Raw genomic sequence first — 19,529 nt, forward strand, 5'->3', positions numbered from 1 at the left:
ATTTTGATAAGCTTTCTAGCATTTTAAAGCTCTTTGTATTTGGCCTAATGAGGCGATGAGATCTTTGGTTCAAATGCAACTTTGTTCCAGCACATTGTCAAAGCTAACATTTAGGAGTAAGGACTCACGCTCACTCTAAAGAGAGCAGTTGGCGGCATAGTTAATTCCTCAGCGGAACTTAAGACGGTCACCCACCAGCATCAGGCCCACACTTGTTTTGCCTCATCGAAGATGCAAGATTGTAGTAGAGAGGATTTGAATTCGGTATAAAAGTTCCAACCGTACTCGCTCACCAATCACCCTAAGCCCCGTACTCGCTCACCAATCACCCTAAGCCTCGTTGGATAAGGCATCACCTTCAAGATATGATTGTCAAATGCCATAATGATTGCTGGTAGATTTATTATTTGAAAGTCTTTTAACTCTAATTCATGATTGTGTAAGCCAAGTGAAAAATTTTTGCCACCTATGAATGGTTACTCCATTAACATGTGAGATTTACAATGAAGTCTAGAAGCTAAAAAATTGTTCAGTAAAATTGAAAACACGCATAGAGGTTCTCAAATTGTACTTTTCTAATATTTTAAAAAGCAGGGTTACATTACGCGTTCAATTTTATTTTTTATTATTTTAATTATTTTTAATTATGATCATATATATGTTCATTTCTAGGTTGAGATCCTACCAAAGATATTCAAAATAATATCATTTGGTTTAATCTATTGGTATGTGCCGACTTTCTTTAATACCTCCCATAAAATAAATTAAATCTTAAATTAATCAGAGACTTTTCCTAAGTGAGTGTTTTTCAATTATTTAAAGTGAAAATTCATAATTAATTGAATATTAATAAAAAATTATTAATCAGTAGTGCCAACAAAAACTTAACTTTGAACATTGGTAGAAAATTACTGAACCAACGCTAACGCATACCGAGAACACATGATTGAATTATACAAAAGCATTCAACTACTCCCCACATAGGGGAGAAATTATTCTCTGCAGACACAGAGCATCGTTTGAAGATCAATCATAATGATCCACGTCGGTACCGTATCTTAGTATCGCTCGGTATTACTGACGTGACTCATTCTGATTAATCTCCGAATATAGAAACCACACAGAATAATTTCTTCACATAAGTATAGCCCCACAGTGTTTGCTGGAAGTTCCACTAAAATAACACACTAACAAAAGAATAAATTTTACTTACAGTGAACAAGAACAGAGTAGAATGAATCCCTAAGTAACAATTCGCCCAATCATAACTTCAAAAGTGGACAGAAACCAAACTTTCATGGAACAAATTTTCAATTTACCTGTACCAGAAACAACAGCATTTAAGAAAAAAAAGGCTTACAAGAGTTGCCAAAGTGTGGCCAGCCAATATTTTCCTCCATGACACCCCTTCAATGCAATCTCGTCAGCTCCTCAACTCTCTTGCAAAGCTCCTCAACTGATACCCCAATTGTTTTAGAAATTTCTTCCATCCTGCTACGACTGAGATCCAGAAAGGACTCTATCAAGTCACCATCTAAGAAATTCCTTGCATCAACTGTCTTCTTTTCATTATTGAAAGACCTCCATTGCTCATGACTGAGCCCACCGACGCCTTTTATAACTTTGACAAGATTGGACTGAAGCTTCTCAAGGAACACATAGTGGTCATGAGGGAGAGAGGCCACAATCCCAATCACACCATTGACGGTGCCAAAGATGACAGTGGGGATGTTGCCAGCTTCGGAGTCTGGAAGGCGCATAACGAGGGAGCCGTGCCGGAAGCGGTTCACAAACTCGCCCAGGTGGTACTCGCCGACAACTTCCAAACGGCCACGCTCCTCATCAGTGGCTCCATCACTATTTCTTCTCACTGTGAAAAGGTTGAAGTTGTTTTCAGCACCAAGGTAAACATCATCATCAAGGATCTCAACAGCAGTCATCCAGTTTGCATTGTAGTCCCGGGCTCGTTCTTCAATGGCGCCCTCCTCATGCTGAAGAAAAAAAAAAATCCAAATTTAAGAGCAATACAACCAAGCAAATCAGTGACCTGAATTAGCTGCTTATTAATGGTTCATTTGTAGTCTCTAACGACCGCATGATAAAAATCCCTATTTTTTTTAGTATCTTGCATCAATGGGAGAACAATTATGAGGTATATAGCTTATCCCCTACGTATAAAAAATTTGAATATTCTAAAACGCCATCAATACAGTTCATAATTTCTTAGCATTGCATATACTTCTGAAAGAAATCGTAAGGGCGATAATAGGAACTAAATCAACCATCCCTCAGGTTATTTGAGGGTTGAGGGTGGAGAGATGAGGTTGGTTGAATTAATTGCTGTTGTGTTCAAGTTGTTTGTCAATCTATTTCACCATTTTTTGGAAAAAAACTTTCTTCCATTCCTGACAAACAAATGCAACTTCAGGTAATCAAATCTCAAAGCTTGGAGTTCCCATCTGTCCTCGAAGAGTAATATTTGGTGATTGCAGCCGGCCCAAGTCTATCATTCTGGTTTACAGGATTAAATATTGGTACTTTAACCCAAAAACATTTCAGTCATTCTTGCATCTGCGAGACTTTCTGCCGATTTTGCAGGCCACAATTAGACAAGACAAGTTTCAGGCTCGCTTATCCGGATGAAGGTCAAATTCGTTTTATTTTCTGGAGGGCTCAGTTTTGCATAACTGCCGTTTTGGCTACAAGATTTTCCATTAAATGGAAAGGGAAGCTTGGAGCGATGATGCCTTAGGATCATGGGTTCAAATTACAGAAGCAGCTTCTCGGTAATCTAGAGGTATTGTTTTGTAAATTAAGCCTCTCCTGACACTAAATTAACAAGAACAACACGGGCCAGGCACACCCTTTTACACATGCCTTCTAAGGCAAATTACTTCAATCAACAGCATATTAATGCATACTGGCAAATCTGAATTGGACTTATTTGCAAACCTATTCACCCCAATGTTATCAAGTCAAGAATCCCATAGCAACAATAGCATACATGATATTTTGCTAAAAAAAAAGAAAAAGAATCCCATAGCAACGTTTTTTTTTTCTCGTAGCATTCCTACAGGCCAAATCACATGTAGTAAATAATCATATTGTGAGCAAAAACGCTTCCTGATAATATCACTTATATCACTAAACATTTGATGCGTGGGGTGCTTACATTTATAAATGACATCTTATTTGAATAAAAAATCAATTATTTTATGTCATTTGTTCTTATTTGTCATTTTGTCAATATGAAGAATTAAAAAAGATCATTAGTAAGTTTAGATATGTATGCATTACTTCAATTTTAGTGAGGTTAGAAAATCCATGAAATTATAACTATTATAAATACTATGGGGGGATCATCAGTTTCTCATTTTTACTCCTAGTAGTCAGTCTTCTTTCCTCTCACTCTCTAACTCTCGCTTCCCTTCTCTTAATATGTCCACCACAGATGATTTATACAGGAGGGATCTTATGCAATGGCATGACAGACCTACTTGTGATGATTAATAGACGACTTTACAGAAAATGTAACAGTAATGCCTATATTTTTTAGATGGAAATCAAATGCTCAATTCATCTAATTTTTCCGAGTCAGGTAAATTCAATACAAATGATAGTTTATACTCTTCGATAATGCAAGATAGTGCATTGAGAATTGCAAGCAGACATTTTGAGTTTAATTTTATCTTAATTGATATTACTTCTTTAAATTTTTTACATAGTTTGCCTTATCCATGCCTATGTCGATGTCTATGAGAACAGGTTGCATTCATTAATTTTGTGAGTCTTTTGGTCATATTTGATTTACTTGATTTAGTACAACTTTCTATGGATTTACCCTTATTCAACTGGTGCACAGGTTCAGAGCCTTGTGCCTTTTCGTTCATTGATTCAATGTCCTATGCCTAGATATGTGATTCTTGGTTTCACGCTCTCGTGCATTGTCACTCTTGTGATCTTTTCATTTGCATCCTTTTGTGGGTGTTTGGTGTGGAATCTTAACATGACTTTTGGACAGAATTTGTTACAAGAAAGTTTTGAGAGGCTACAATTAGGGAATGTGTTGATTACAAATATTGGGTTATTCAGGCATGTAGAAGACAATTGTAGTTTAATGAATTTTTTATTTTCTTTATGCTTGAATGTTAGCTGGATGTGAATATTAGAGTGATGCAAGTGGTGACTATTCTTTTAGGGGATGTCACCACCTTAAATTGGTGCGAGGCATGAATTTTTAATTTTGGCAGATTCTTTGTTATTTTTCTATAGTTTTATTAATTTTTTTACCTGCATGATTAAATTGGTTGAAACTTTTATAACCTATTTTTTAAATTATTGTGAAACATAACTTTTATGATCTTAAACATCTATGCATAATTTCTATTATAATGCCATTAGATTATCGAATACATAGAATTTACATGTCTTTGGGGTTCTTTGGGGTTGCAGTAAGAGAAACTAAAATATTTATTCTAAGTGCTTATTAGTGAACCCAAAATTTGATTTCGTGTGAATGACTTTCATGCAATACATCACATAATCGTATCAAGGAACTCTAAACCTTAAGTAGCAATAATAATAATAATAATAAAGATGTAGTCTTTTGTGTTTTACATTGTGTTATTAGAGGCTCTAGGGTTTCCTAAGGTGTGTATCTTCTTTCACTTGGATCCATCCTATCAATCATGATTCTATGAAGATCCCTCATAAATCCCATTATTTGCTTACCCTCTCAATATGGTACTATTCGATCTCATGATCATGCACAAGTTGGCTTCAACCTAGTGATCCATATATATGAGTCCTCTTTGACCTCACAACCCCATTCAAGACCTCACAATCCTGCATCCCATCGTTCTGCATACTGCTCCCGCTTCGGTATCATACACAGCAATGTCTGCTTTAACCATGTGTATTCGCATAGTGCTCCAGCTCTGCTTCTTATTATCCAAGTTTTCTTCAATTTAGACAAGCAGAATTGCTTCACAATCTACGTCATCTTGACACAAAATCGACGAGTAGCTTCGTCACACACCTTCATGCTTGCCTACATGGGTCACGTGCAATCTCTTTGCATCGTGCATGTGCAAGACCTCATGCACATGTCTCGCTCTTCATTTCTTCTTAGTCATGCAATTGCATCTCCGCTTCTTGGGCTTCAAGCATGGTGTGTCTGCCCGCTCTTTGGAGTTGCACCTTATGGCATTAGTATCCCATTGTTCATGCTTCTCGATTAGGGCTTCTGAGCTCAATTCCTTTTGCAATAAGGGCAGCCATTGTTGCCTTCCATCTATCGTGAATTTTTGCACATCTTATATTTGATGTCATTCTAATACCTTATGTCATTTGTGCCCCATTTTTCATGCCAGTTCCTCCTACAACTAGGGCAACACTTTCGTTGTCTTCTATTTTTCCCTCGCCTATCATGAATTTCTAGTCATCCTCTTGTATCTAGTGTCATTCTAGATCATGTATTTTGAATCCATATGGTACCACAAATGTCATTCCGACTTTCAATTGGAGTTTTCTCATATTGCCTTTCCTTCTTTTGTCTTAAGCTTTTAAACATATTACAACATTTTCTTCTCCCACATTGGTTGCTACTAAGATTTCAATTTAATCCTCAATTCAGTCTTTGCACCACCACCTACTCCAATGGGTGGAGGCTCCCTCTCTCGCTCTCACACCATCAATGATTGCATCTCCTATTGCTCTCTTTGCTCACTCCTTTAGTGAGCAGAATTTTTCAAGATTACATTCCTCTCCATCCTACCATTTTCTTTTATTTTTTTAATTAGAGTCATATACTCAACAACATTAAGGAACATTAGCATATCAAAACAAACCTATGCATATTTTCAATGAAGATGAGATCTCATTGCTTGGCAGAACACTCTCTCATTCACCTGTGTAAATTCTTATTAAGCCACTCCAAACTAGAAGTTATTCGCAAATTCATGATAGATTTACACCTAGTTAATGAATTTTTCGTTGGATTCATTGGCCCTCATAATATTATTATAAGATAATTCTTAGAAGCAAATTACAATTGACTTTTTTCCCAAGTGCCTATTCTCTTGCCCATGTCTATTATTTCAATCAATCTGCTTTTAGGTTCAATATTTGGTAATCATTTACAAGTAGATGCTGCTACTAATCATTTTAAGTTTTTTATTAGTAGAATTCTGGTTCAATTGTATGTTACTTCTCAATTCAAAAAGGAGGTCTATATTAAGTTCTCATCTTCTTCATATTGCTAAAGGGCTGAACTTGAAGACATTACATCATATTGCTCTTCCTACAAAATTTTTGGACATGAGTTTTCTGAATATTTCAAGGCCCATACCTAAGGAAACCTAACAAGTGCAAGAGAAATAAATCCAACATTAAAGCTCTTACCACTATGGTGGCTGCTGCTGCTCCAACATATTAGGTATACACTCAGAACTTGAAACCAATAGTAAACTCTCCTTTAGAATTAGATATTGTTGGCTTGTCCTGCATTGTTATTCACCACATCAGCTACAAGTAATATCATTGACATAGACCTCCCTATTCTTTAAACACCTTATTTCCATGCTAATTTCTGAAAAAATCAATGATCATGACCCTCAACAACCTTGTGGCTAGGATGAGAGCATTCAAAACGTTGATACTTTGGTGAATAGAAAGTTTCAAATCATATGTACCAAACGGAGAAAGAACCTGAATAAAAAAATTCTATCAGTCCTTCCCTTGCATTCACTAGGCTTCAAACTAGAAATTCAAAATTAGTATTTTTTGAATTTTTTAAATGATTTTGGATGCCCATTTTCATCATCATGATTTCTTTTCTTGTCTTATATATTTTTCCTTTTATTTGCCAATTCTTTGAAATTTCTCAAGTTGTACTCATATCATTTGTTAGTTATGATAATATACTTCAAAAAAAAAACAATGACAATAATATTAATAAAATAACCCTAAAAAAGGAACTTATAATCCAGTAACATTCATAGGTTCCATGAACAAATGATCGTTACAATGTTGCCTACTATTTTTGTGGATTAGAAAACAAAAGTAAAAGTATTTAAATAAGGAGAATCAAGATGATGGCATAAATTACAATCTAGGTGTAAAAGAGTTAGCAGGTTGTTTACCTTATATAGAAGCAAAGAAATAGACTTCATCAGGTCTCCAACCACAATGAAATCACCTCGGGTTTGGACATATAAAGCAAGTATGTGACCATGATGTCCGCACTCAGATTGCAATTCCCGTGTTCCATCCTCGCGAAGCATCAGCTTGTACAATTGAATCTTCTGATTGATTGCAGCAAGTAATTTCCCGTTGAATGCATTGAGGGAGTATACAGCTCCTTTCGTTTCCTTTTCAGCTATTAGTTGTAGCTTACCATCTTCAACTACAAAAACTAGGATACGTCCCTATACTCATAAACCCAAAAGGCATTTCTTAATGAATAAAAAATTGCATTGCTACAATGACACATTCTATGGAAGTAGCTGAACAATTATCCAATGATCTGAGAACAATCAATCACCAATATGAGAAATTACTCTTAATCACTTAGAAGCTGTATACGGAAACAAACTAGGTCGCATGATTCATTGCAAACTTGGAATATGACAGGTAGAAATAAACAAACAAGAAGGGGAAACCATAACTAAAGTTTGTGAAGAATGGCAAAACTTCAACTTGAAAGTAAACAACAAAATCTTGAATCACCACTATCAAAACTGAGAATAAGTTACTATAAATCATGTAAGTTATAAAATACAAATCATTAAAATCAATTACAAATGCATCAATAGTTCATAGCACATTCCTACTAAGACGCAAAAGTAGGATACAAATTAGATATAAAAATATAATTTAACGTTGCATTCCACATTTTCATGCGTGTAGACAAAAATCACTTACGTTTTTTCATATAAAATTACTTCCGCATTCAAATATGAAGGTGGAATCAGAAGCCAAGAAGCCCCATTGGGGTTGCGACTCAAGTATTTGACTATGAAATTGGTATTAGAGCTACTTCAAGCTCCTATACACGTTCCATTGACTGATAAGATTGCTGTTTTACAAAGCAGCGAAGTCATATAAAAAAAACTCCATAAAATAATCCAAACTCCAGCAAAAACTTTGCCTAATTGACCAGATGGTCATATGGATGAAAATTCTAGGAACGGCTCAAGCTCTCAGCTTATTGGCATTCACAATATAGCATTAAAAGACGAAGATTCTAGTGTGATCCATCAAAAAAGCTCAACCATTTACAAGGTCAAGTTTGAGCCAATCACAACAAGCTAGTCTCATCAAAAGAGCTAGTCAACTATCCAAAAATTTAATTAGGTATACTCGTAAATGCAAATTTTATTAGGGTTAAATACAAAATTCTAAACAAAACTTTATGCTCTATTTCCATTATTCCTCCTTTACTGCTTTTGCTCCAAATCCCTTCTCTAATGGGATTTCATTAAAAGATGTAAGAGAATATTCCTACAAACAAGGTTAATTACAATGAGGAAACAAGTTTAAGAACCGTATGTCATGCTGGACTAGCAATTGAGCGGATGAAGAGTCGAATTGATGAGTTTGGGATGATATATAAGGTTCTCAATGTGGTACTTCATTTTGAGTCAGTCAAAAAAACTATTGGGGACTATTTGATAGCAAGTAGGATTCAAGTCAAATACAATTCAGTAATTAAATTTGGACTTAGTAAACCTTTTGAGTGTTAAATTCAAAATTTTCATTGGTTCTTAAATACTAAATCCTTGAAGCCTCGACTTCCAGATTTCATTTATCCTGTAACGAGCAAGATTTAGTAAATATAAGGCTTTGACCACATCCTGGATTTCTGAAATCCAGAATTGAAACAAAAAACCGGATATTGCATATGCAATTGGGATAGTAAGTCAAATTCATGCATGTTTAAAAGGGAAACAGTTCTCAGTTGTCCATAAGATCTTTCGATAGCTAAAGGATGCATCAGAAAGATCTTATTCAAGAAAAATAAAGAACGTAGTTTAGAATTCAATACGAATATTGATTGTGTTGGATCAATCAAAAATAGAAGGTTAATAACTAGTTAGGTACTACCATTACATGATAAAGAAGCAAACATGGCAGCAAGATCAAAAGCAAAATCTAAGTTCAAAGCCATGGCTCAAGGCATCTCTGAAATCCTATGCCTTAAAATTATAATTGATAATCTTATATCAAGTATGACAGATCTATGAGACTTTATTGTTATATGTAATCAATATTACTCACAATCCTATCATATATGACCACAAAAAATATATGAGATTGACACACTTCATTATAGAAAAATTTGGACAATGGTTCAATTAGCACTCTATACATTCCTTCAAACAATCAACTTGAAGTTGGCATGACGAAAGGACCAACTACTTTAAGATCTCCAAAAAATTACTTGTATGCTGAGAATAGAAAATATATATTCTCCATCTTTAGGAGTTTGAAATTGACAACAATCCAAGGTTCCAATGTGGCAATTAACTATAAAAATCCAAGAAATCTAGTTTTCATCTGTGGAATTCTCACGTGTGAAATCTCATGTACAAACAGTCTCCTTAGCTTCAAACCCATGGATGTACATTAATGTAGGGTTGTTTCTTTTTCTTTTCTTAATTTAATTAGGAGTAAGGTTTTTCCTATAATAGTTTTCTCCTTATAACTAATGGTAGAAGGTAACTAGCCATATAAATAGAAATAAAAAGAGGAATTGATTCCTCAATTCTATACAATTTGTTTCATTTTTGTTTACTCATTTGATCAACATGCATGTGACAGCTTAAACATCACTAAAATTTATTGTTCAAACAAGAAAATATTATTCATGAGAAAAAAAGGGAAGAAAAGATGCTCTTTGGGAGTCAAGCTTTCATGCATGGAATTCCCAATCGTATAAGGAAGATAATATAGCATCTTATGTAAGAATCTGGAGACATAAGATTGGGGCGTTATGTGGCATGCACTACACCACCTTTCACTTCCATAGGCATGAAGTCAAATGCAAACAAAAATAGTTTGCACCTACAATAGTTTAATGGTTTCATCATCAAATAATACTAATTCAAGAATTTCTCAACCTACAAAAGTTGTATGCCAAGCATGCACTCCAACAAAATCCCAACCAGTTTCTTGGCTTTGGACAGTTGAAATTAAGCTGGAAGTATAGACTTAATAGTTGAAAGTGCAATCTCGAAAATTAAAATCAATTCATCAAATAGTTTCTGTTGGAACCATTTTCTGGGGAACTTCAAAGCAATTAAAAAAAAAATTTTGAGCATACACGCAGCATTGGAGAAAACCAATATGAATAATAAAACATCTTTCTACAAAAAAAATTGATTCATTTACTGGTTATATCTAATAACCAACAATAAAAATTATCATTTAAAAGGAGAATTCAATAAGTTATAATAGTATTAGATATTCCTTTCATTCAGTATTATAAGATAAATTACATTTCAGTATTATAAGTTAAATTTATGTAAGAGAAAAGAAATAAGCAGAGCCTTACCTTAGTAGGCTCATTTTCCTCAGGTAAAACGTATGCTGTACCAACAGAATAGTAAACATTGTTGTCATCTGAGAAGGAGCAACTAATTATAGAGCAGCCATACTCGAAAGTGTCCAATTGATAAGTTGATATGAACTCAAATGTTTGATCATCCAGCAAACGAACAAAATGAACTTCTGTCTCGTCATTGTTAATCAGACAATTTTTTAAACTACATATAGCAAAAGTTCGAGACTGTTCCTGATGGCAGATACGCCGAGCATGTTCACCAAGCGGGATCGAGCGAATGTGAAGTTTTTGAATATCATCAATTGTTCCAATAGAAAGTTCACCTTCTTTTGCAATTGCAAGACTGCATTTGAATGAATTACCATCAATAGAGATGTGAGAAAAACCAACCAATAATGCTTATAGCAAAACTAAATAGCAACAACCTTCTAGGCAAGCGATCAGAGTATTAGTCACAATATCAAAAAGAATATACACAAAGGAGTCAAATTTACGAACATGACTGATATTATTGATCACAATATATCTAATGCAAATATTTCATTCTTTTTTCCTAAATGAAATATTTATATTAAGCATTCATCATCAAGAAGGTTCCAAGGAAGGGGCAAAGTTTCCCAAACATTCTTCTAATGAATATTGATCAACAATTCTTTAATACTAAAAAGCATATTGGGTGATATACATATAAAACATAACTCAAATTATTCAAAAGAAACTTTCACAAATTGTTAGAAGAAAAGCAATGGAGACTGAAAGAACCTGTCTGGAAAAGCAGCTGAATTAAATGGACACATGTGACTGACTTCTTTAAGATTTACATTACTATAGAGCAATTTTTTGTTGCTGCTGTAAATAACTGTTGGCCTATCAGAGGCAGCAAACACATGTGTGGTATCCTTTGATGAAAATGTTCGAAGAGTGATTGGCTGTGTTCCAAGAGAAACCTTCTTCCTATCAGATAACTCACCGGTAGCTAAATTTAATAAAAAGTTGAAGAGATGCCCATCGCCAAGGGCACATAGCAAATATGAGATCTGAAAGATAAAGATACATTCATGCAAAAAAAATGGTCAGCATAGATCCTAAATTAGTTTTTTTTTAGATCCTAAATTATTAGGATTGGCCAATTATGAATAATAATAACATACTCCTTCAAATGAACAAATCAAGACAGAACGTGGGATAATTTCTCCACCAAGGCTCTCTTTCGTAATAAGATCCAGGCTCGGTAGGGAAAATATTCTGACGCTTATATCAGTCCACATACCAACTACTGCCAGAGCACTAGAATTAGCTTTTTCACCAATTGGATTTATGTCTAGACATGATATCTCATATTCCAATTGTATATGTTTTACTTCAGTCAGCTTTCCGTCCCCAATTTCAAGATAAACAAGATGGCCACCTCCAATAGCCAACAAAACCTGTAATGGCCAATGACAAAATCTCTTTTGATCAAATTGTTCTGAACAAAAACAGATACAATTGCCAATACAAACAATAAAAACACATTAGAAATTATTTAAGGTCTCTATACTTTTTTGACACAAAGTGCAAGGTCTACTGTTCTAATCAAAGTGTAAAAGAAGATTCACGAATAAATTATTAAATCAAGCCAATGCCAGCTAACCAATGTTACCAAAAACACAATATAGCCCCCATCCTTCACCAAAGGAAAAATCATAAAACAAAAATTAAGACCTGAGTAGCATTTGCAGTAGCAACATTAACTGAAAAACCAGTAGGAGCGATCCATTGATCTTGCAGCTCACGGGATGTACAGCTCACAAGACGAACAGAACTTGCAGTAACCTGGGACAAAGCAAACATTGATCATTGAACAGAAGACCATAAATCACATAAAGAAGTAGAAAAATAGTGATCTTAACAAGTAGAAAGAATATGGTTTATATAGTCAAAGTAGAACTTAAGTAAGCTTACAAGTAGTAGGCATAAAGCATGCATCAGTACTTGTAAAAACTATGAAAAACAGACTTTTATATCAGCACCTGAACAAGCTGGTCATGCAAGGCATTTTGGCAAAATAAAGTCTGTGCTTGCGCATAGAAGCCCTCTATCTCAGTTTCTTCTAACTCATCCTCCATATTCATAGCCAAAATACGTGTCTCACTGATAAAGCTTACCACCAAGAAAGTGTCATTTGGATCAGTAGTAGAAGATCTTAAAGACCATAGCCCTTTGATACCTTGAAGTTCTACTGACGCCTAAGATTTAGATAAAATATGGACTATAGCTAAGGAAACTCCAAAAAAAGCTGATAAAAATTTCAATCATATTTCGTATTAAAGACACTTAAGAGCAAACCTGTTCATTTATTCCTATACCATTTCGAACAATACGAAGTGAACCATCTTTATATGCTCCTGAGCAAGTGACCACCTGACCTTGCCCTTGCCTCTCAAGGTCCACAACACAGAAGTCAACAATTGGGCCAAGATTGACATATTTTTCAAGAACTTCAACATATGAGCCTTTTTCATCTGGTTGCAGATTAAGTTTGATAAGCTGTTTAAGGTCAGCAGTGCATGGTTTAGTATAGAAGGCAAATAACTCAGAAAATCAAGAAAGCATCAAGAACATTATATCATTGTAACAGAAGTTCTTGAAATAAAGCATAAAACTTCAATTTAAAATTTGTGAGCAGCCCTAATAAGCATGAAATAAAAACTATAGGGTGCAATCACGAGCCATCCTTTCAGTACAACTTCAATTATACATGAAAGGCATACACAAATTAGTAAACAAACATAGCAAAAAAAGGATGAGTGCTGAGCATAACTTCAGACAAACCTGTGAATCTCCATACTTAGAACCAACATATACAACTGCATTATCAAGATATGAAATTGATGATGCAACTGAGGTCTCTCCTAGGTGCTCAATTTTTAGCCCAGTGATCCTGACATGTACAAGGAAAACCTTAGTCTCCAAAAGAGAATCATTAGCAAGTTAAACTAAGCAATATATTACTACTTTTGAATGAAGTTGTCTAAACACAATTATTCTACAATCTACATTGTCATATATTATCGCATACCTCTCTCTTTCATGGGAGATGACAAGTAAATATAAAAGTCCAGAATTATCGCCAAGCAAAAATCGAGAACCATCAGGGTCAATCCTGCCATATGCTCTGGTAATTGACTGAGAAGACAATAAATGTCTATAAATAAGATATGGGGAAAATATATTTGTACGGACAAAAAGAAGTGGATTTATAAAGTAGCTAAAAGCTTAGAAAAGATTCATGTAAATAAGGAGTATATGAGTACCGGTCTGATAGGGATAGCCTTAAATGAAGAACCATTGCAATACACGATAGTCTCCTCCCCAATGATAATAACACCACCTAAAGGCAATGGAACAGGTATTAGCAGACCAGCCCCATTATCAAGATTGTTCTGCGACCATGGACCCTCGATAAAATCCTTATCCTTGAGTGCAACCTCATATGTCTTAAGGTGACGGGCATCTTTGTTATCCTGCCATAATGAAAGATGCAGTATTATTAATTCTATTTTAAATTTCAGCTTAGCATATCAAAACAATCAAGCGCTTGCAAGCTATCAAACTTCTAGGTATCATTGCCATTAAAGGTCTTATCAATGAAACAAAATATATGCTAGAATGTGTACAATTTGATAAACAAAAACCAATATGATAAACAAACCTGGTAGAGGACTGCAATCGTAGGTTTTGAACACCCATAAAGAAACTTGATATCCAAGACTTGAAGTTCTTCGAGTCTAAAGCAAATAATATCATAAATGTTGTAATCACGTCAGAGAAAGAGTACATGACAAAGTGATCAATATTTAAAGAAGTAATAAAAAGTCCAATAGCCATATAACATCAAAGCAAGCACAATGTAGGCATGCAACTTCAACTCCAGCACATAAAGAAGGTGAGTTAAAAAAATAATCTTGGCGAACAATTCAAATGGAACAATAAACAGAGGCATGACATCCTCAGAAGTCCCACTTAACAAGATCCAAATGAAACGGAGTACCTCAGATTTTACACGAAATCATCATAAAAAGACAAAAAAAACTTAAATACTGACTCACAGGTCCAAGATAACAGAAGATGACAATTGTCATACTTAATAACCGAGTCATTAATGCACTAGAACCAAAGGAAGAGATGATTTTCATTCAATTGAAGGGACCAACTCAAAACAAATATGATAAATAAAATTAAGGGAGATTTTTAATAATTTAGAACAATGATATCTACAACAGTTCCTATAAAAATGCAAAAATATTAAAAAAAAGGGATTTTTACATACATGCCACTTTATAACATGTGTATTACATATTTAACACTCAAAACTTAAATATTTCATTTATACCATTCAAATACAAACTTAACCTCAAAAATACCACTCCCTCTCACTCCGTCTCTTCTCCGCTTCATTTCACGCTACCCCGTCCTAAATTGTCTGCTCCTTCGGCTCTTCCCACCGAACTTTGCTATTTGTGTTAAACCGCCATCTGCATGAAAGGTTATTGCTTCACGTTTTTATACTGGGAAGTTTCGGTTGGATAGCAGGTTACAGAACTTTCATTTAGATAGAAGCAGGTTACAGAACTTTCATTTCGGCTGGAAAGCTTCAGAAATTGTAGAACAAACTATGAGCTCAATGAACAAATTATGAACAAACTAGAGCTTCAGAAATCTGATATTAAGCAGGTTATGTAAATCTGATATAACTGTGCTCATGTTTAAAATGCATAAAAATCTCACCGGTTCTCCGTGAAAAGCACAGGCGGGAATAAAGTTTGCTCGCATGGAAGAGCAGCAAAGTTGGAAGAGCAACTCAGAGGGATACACAAGGTTTCGCTGAAACCTGTTCTCCCGCGAAAATTACAGGCGGGAAGGAAAAAAAAACGGAGTGAGGCTGCTGGTTAACGGAGTGGTAATTTTGTTGTGAAAATAAAAAATAGGTAGTAGGAGTGTAATATTTAAGAATTAGGTGTTAAATATGTAATACACATGTTATAAAGTGGCATGTATGTAAAAATCCCAAAAAAAAAACATTAAAGAATAGATTTGCAATAACCAATATCCACAAATGGCCTTTTATATATTGGAATAAGGGATAGAGGGTGAGCCTAGAGAAGTGATTAGTTGCCTCCATTATAATATGGTGGCCATAAATTCAAATCATGAAAATAACTTCTTTTTTAATGTTATAGTAAACACTCTCCATAGCCTGCATTGATGGGAGGAAGAGAAGAAACAAAGGTGCTAGGAAGAAGAAGAATAACAATAAAGTGAGGAATGGGATGAGGATAAGGTGACTTTTACTCAATAAAGGTGTCAAGGAGGAATTCATATTTTCGAATTTTATGCCTAAGGTACTGAACCACTACCCTCGATAAGTATGATTTCAATATATCCAGTTCAACTGAACCAAACCACAATTAGCAGCCGCACGAGCACGAAAGCGAACAAAGCCGCAGATGAGCAAGTCGATCATACCATACACGTGCGTGACCACACCTGGACTGGTTGGATAGCATGATCATGTGAACGGACGCATGTTAGAGTGAAAAGTAACGACTCCTCATGGGAGATATCTTCGTTTCGCTCACTCCAGTGAAAGCAAAACACGTGAGAAGCTTGTTGCCGAGAGGAAGAAGGGAGAAGGAAGGTAGGTTTTCAACTTCTTTCATTTTTGTGCAAAATTCTTCCATAATTTAAACATAAGAAAGAGTACATATTCAAATGAGTGCAGAGGAAGAAATTTGGAAAGAAAAAGAATTTGAGTTGGAAATTCACTCTTTTCTAAAGCCAAAGAAAATGTAAGTGGTTTTTTGAGTTACTATGTTATTTCTGTCAAATTTAGAGAATAAATATATAGAAGTTTATTTTGATGAAAAACAATAATATCTTATTTTCAATAGGAATAAAATCCATACATGAAGAAATCTAGTGGGTGAAATTCATTTTAACGAGCAACGAGGAAAGATTTGATTTATTGAGGTAATTAAATATAATTTATTATTTATCTTTCAATCACATTAGAAATTATTAGTAGATTATGACCGATATCTTTGAAGTTATTCTTAAAGATGCCAAATCAATTTAATGTTATTATGACGATATTTACTTTGGTAAAGCTATTCAGCAATGATTAATGCAATTTAAAATTATTTGGAACAGTGGAGGATTGGATTAACCTAGTGCATGAAAGTGAAGCAATAATTTATGTAATTATGAAATTTAGAGATAATAATAATTTATATAATTATGTGCATAACTTTTGGTTGCATTAAGGAAGGCTATCTCAAGTATCAAATATTTGAAAGGAATTGAAACACGAGAATAATTAAAATGTGTAATTACAGCTATTTATGACAATTACATATTTTATTTTCATTTCAATTCTAAATGTGATATCATGTATATTTGGTTATTTATTTATATTTGAATGCTATTATGTTCATGGTGATGTCAAATTAAAACGTATATGACATGATCAAAATTAGAAATTAAAATTATTATGTATTATGTAATATGAATGTTAATTTATATGTGAAAGGTGCATATATTAGTTTAAAATACATATAAGGGAAAAAGAATGTGAATTAAAAGTGTATATCAAGGTTTAAAATTGCGTATTCGGGTATTGAGGCGTTTTTCGTTCGTGAGGCGAGGCGTAAGCCTCAAGGCGATTTGAGGCGTAAGCCTCAAAATCAAAAAATTGCGTAAACATAAAATAATAAATTTTGTATATACTAATGAGTAAATAATATATAAAACATAAAAATGCACAAGATAAATAGCAATGACATTAACATATCACATAAGAAGTTAGGAACTCACTAGTCATTAGCATTATCATCACTCATCAGTCATCACTAAGGGGGATCGTATTCTTATGCCGTGCCCGATTATAAAATATGCAATCCGTTCGAGGATACAAAAAATTCTCCAACAGTGACTCATCAGCCTTATGAAGGATTTTAGTTGTTAACTGTTTATTTATTTGAAAGAAATGAATTAATCATCCGACTGTTCGTTCCTGTCTTGTTAATTTGAGTTTCCGGGCCAGGTCGTGATAGCTTGATAGGCAAAGGAACAAATAGTAGCAAAGCAATTTATCAAGCATGCTTCTTAAGCAAGATTAAATGCAAAAAAAATATGCCAAATCAATTTTCAAAGATATGCATAAAGTTCTTATCTTTTTTATTATTGGTCATGAAAGAGCTTACCAAATGTATTCAAAGTGAGATGCCTTAGAGCATGCTTTTGGAAGATGACATAATTCTAAACAGTGGGATATTTATTAAAATAATTGAACATTTACAACAATGATAAAAATAGTATGCTTCAATTTCTTAGAATAAAAATTGGGTAATATGATATATAATTTTAATGGGTGTGATAAAAAATAATTATCAACTAATAATATTAGTAGATAAGGTCATACATAGGTGTAAAAAATTTTAGTATGTTAAATATAATATATAGAAGAATGATATAAATAAAAATATTACTTCTAAAATTAAAAATGGTTGATTATAATAATGAATAGACCCAAGAATATTAAGTGATAAAAGGATATCACTTAAGTGAAATAAAACATTAATAGCTAAATTGAGTGCAATGAAAATGAGTATGACAAGATTGATATGTGATAAAACTATAAAGGATAAATTGAAGAATAATTATATCAAAGAAATGATTGGTGTGAAATCAAATGAAGATAATATAATGAAAACAGATTCGGGTTGTTTAGATATATATAATTAAGGGAAAATACACTCATCTGATAGGTAGATAAAATTAATGTCAAAGGATTTGAAAGAAAAATGAGTATACTTAAGGGAAAATGCACTCATCCAATAGGTAGATAAAATTAATGCAAAGGATTTGAAAGAAAAATGAGTATACTTAAAGTATCAATGATAGAAGTTATTCAAATTTTGTTGTGATGATAAGCTTAGCACCTCAGGTAGCACTCAACAAGATCAAATGGAAAATGAGAATTCATAAAGATGACCTCAAATAATTGAAATAATGCTAATGATGATATGGCACTACACTAATGACAATGATGATGATGATGATATGAATATATATACAAGTAGAAGAAATGGAAACTTGTATGCATGTCATCTTCATCTTTGGCACCATCAATACATATGTGAGATCCTTGAATACTACCACTTCATCAACTCCCTTGCCATAACACCGCATATCAAAGGAGTTCAAGTTATTGTCATAAGAAGAAAATTATTAATAGTATGGGTTTTCAATGAAAACGAATAGGAGCCATACCCAAAATACATCATATGCCTTAATGTGCTAGAGGATTTCATAGCTATAGTTCAATTTCTAGAAAAAAAGGACGTTGAACTCGACAATTGTTCTAATTGAACCAATAGAATGCGGCGAAAATTGGAAAGCAAGGAATGCAACGTTGCACAAAACCACTTTAAGATGCCTCGACTAAAATTAAAATCATTTGATCACTGCTCACATTGCAAAATGAACAGCATTGATGTGTTTGGAATGTCACAAATAACCAAAAACTAACCATATTACATGGATTGCTACACGAGATGAATTTATAAATCTACCAGCACTCGACGATGACTCAAATTAGAAGTACACAAAAGCATTGCAAGAAATTAAGGCACAAATGTTAATTATTATTCTTATTTTATTTTAATTATTATTTTAAATAACTTTTGCTTAAGAAAAATCTTTTAAATCATTCCTCTTTGTCTCCCCATACCTAACACATTCCTACCGTACTCATGCCCCCATGCAGAGATGTGAGGGACATTTGGCCCACATCTCTTAAAAAGGGGGGATGGAGAATCCAAAATAGGATGAACCCCTACCCATCACCCTCATTCACACTCCCGATCACCCTTCTCCACCTTCCGCCTCTACCAAATTCCTAAAATCACCGCCAATAAAAAGG

General features: G+C 33.9%; 1 protein-coding gene across 1 annotated transcript in view; it reads right to left on the bottom strand.

Moving 5' to 3' along the window:
* Positions 1 to 1,251: 1,251 nt before the first annotated feature.
* The window catches only part of LOC110104920 (DNA damage-binding protein 1), a 34,661-nt gene continuing 16,383 nt past the window's right edge, over positions 1,252 to 19,529 (bottom strand). Inside the window, exons 8-19 of the mRNA XM_020834218.2 lie at positions 14,259 to 14,334; positions 13,861 to 14,070; positions 13,626 to 13,732; positions 13,379 to 13,487; positions 12,893 to 13,093; positions 12,577 to 12,792; positions 12,269 to 12,379; positions 11,716 to 11,991; positions 11,327 to 11,601; positions 10,556 to 10,907; positions 7,143 to 7,427; positions 1,252 to 1,991 (exon numbers count right to left, since the gene is read on the bottom strand). Coding sequence (XP_020689877.1) covers positions 1,410 to 1,991; positions 7,143 to 7,427; positions 10,556 to 10,907; positions 11,327 to 11,601; positions 11,716 to 11,991; positions 12,269 to 12,379; positions 12,577 to 12,792; positions 12,893 to 13,093; positions 13,379 to 13,487; positions 13,626 to 13,732; positions 13,861 to 14,070; positions 14,259 to 14,334 — 2,800 coding nt within the window. The 3' untranslated portion in view covers positions 1,252 to 1,409. The remainder of the gene's footprint in view (positions 1,992 to 7,142; positions 7,428 to 10,555; positions 10,908 to 11,326; positions 11,602 to 11,715; positions 11,992 to 12,268; positions 12,380 to 12,576; positions 12,793 to 12,892; positions 13,094 to 13,378; positions 13,488 to 13,625; positions 13,733 to 13,860; positions 14,071 to 14,258; positions 14,335 to 19,529) is intronic.

This window comes from Dendrobium catenatum, unplaced genomic scaffold (genome assembly GCF_001605985.2).
Source record: "Dendrobium catenatum unplaced genomic scaffold, ASM160598v2 fragScaff_scaffold_1680, whole genome shotgun sequence".
In the NCBI taxonomy this organism is placed as follows: domain Eukaryota; kingdom Viridiplantae; phylum Streptophyta; class Magnoliopsida; order Asparagales; family Orchidaceae; genus Dendrobium; species Dendrobium catenatum.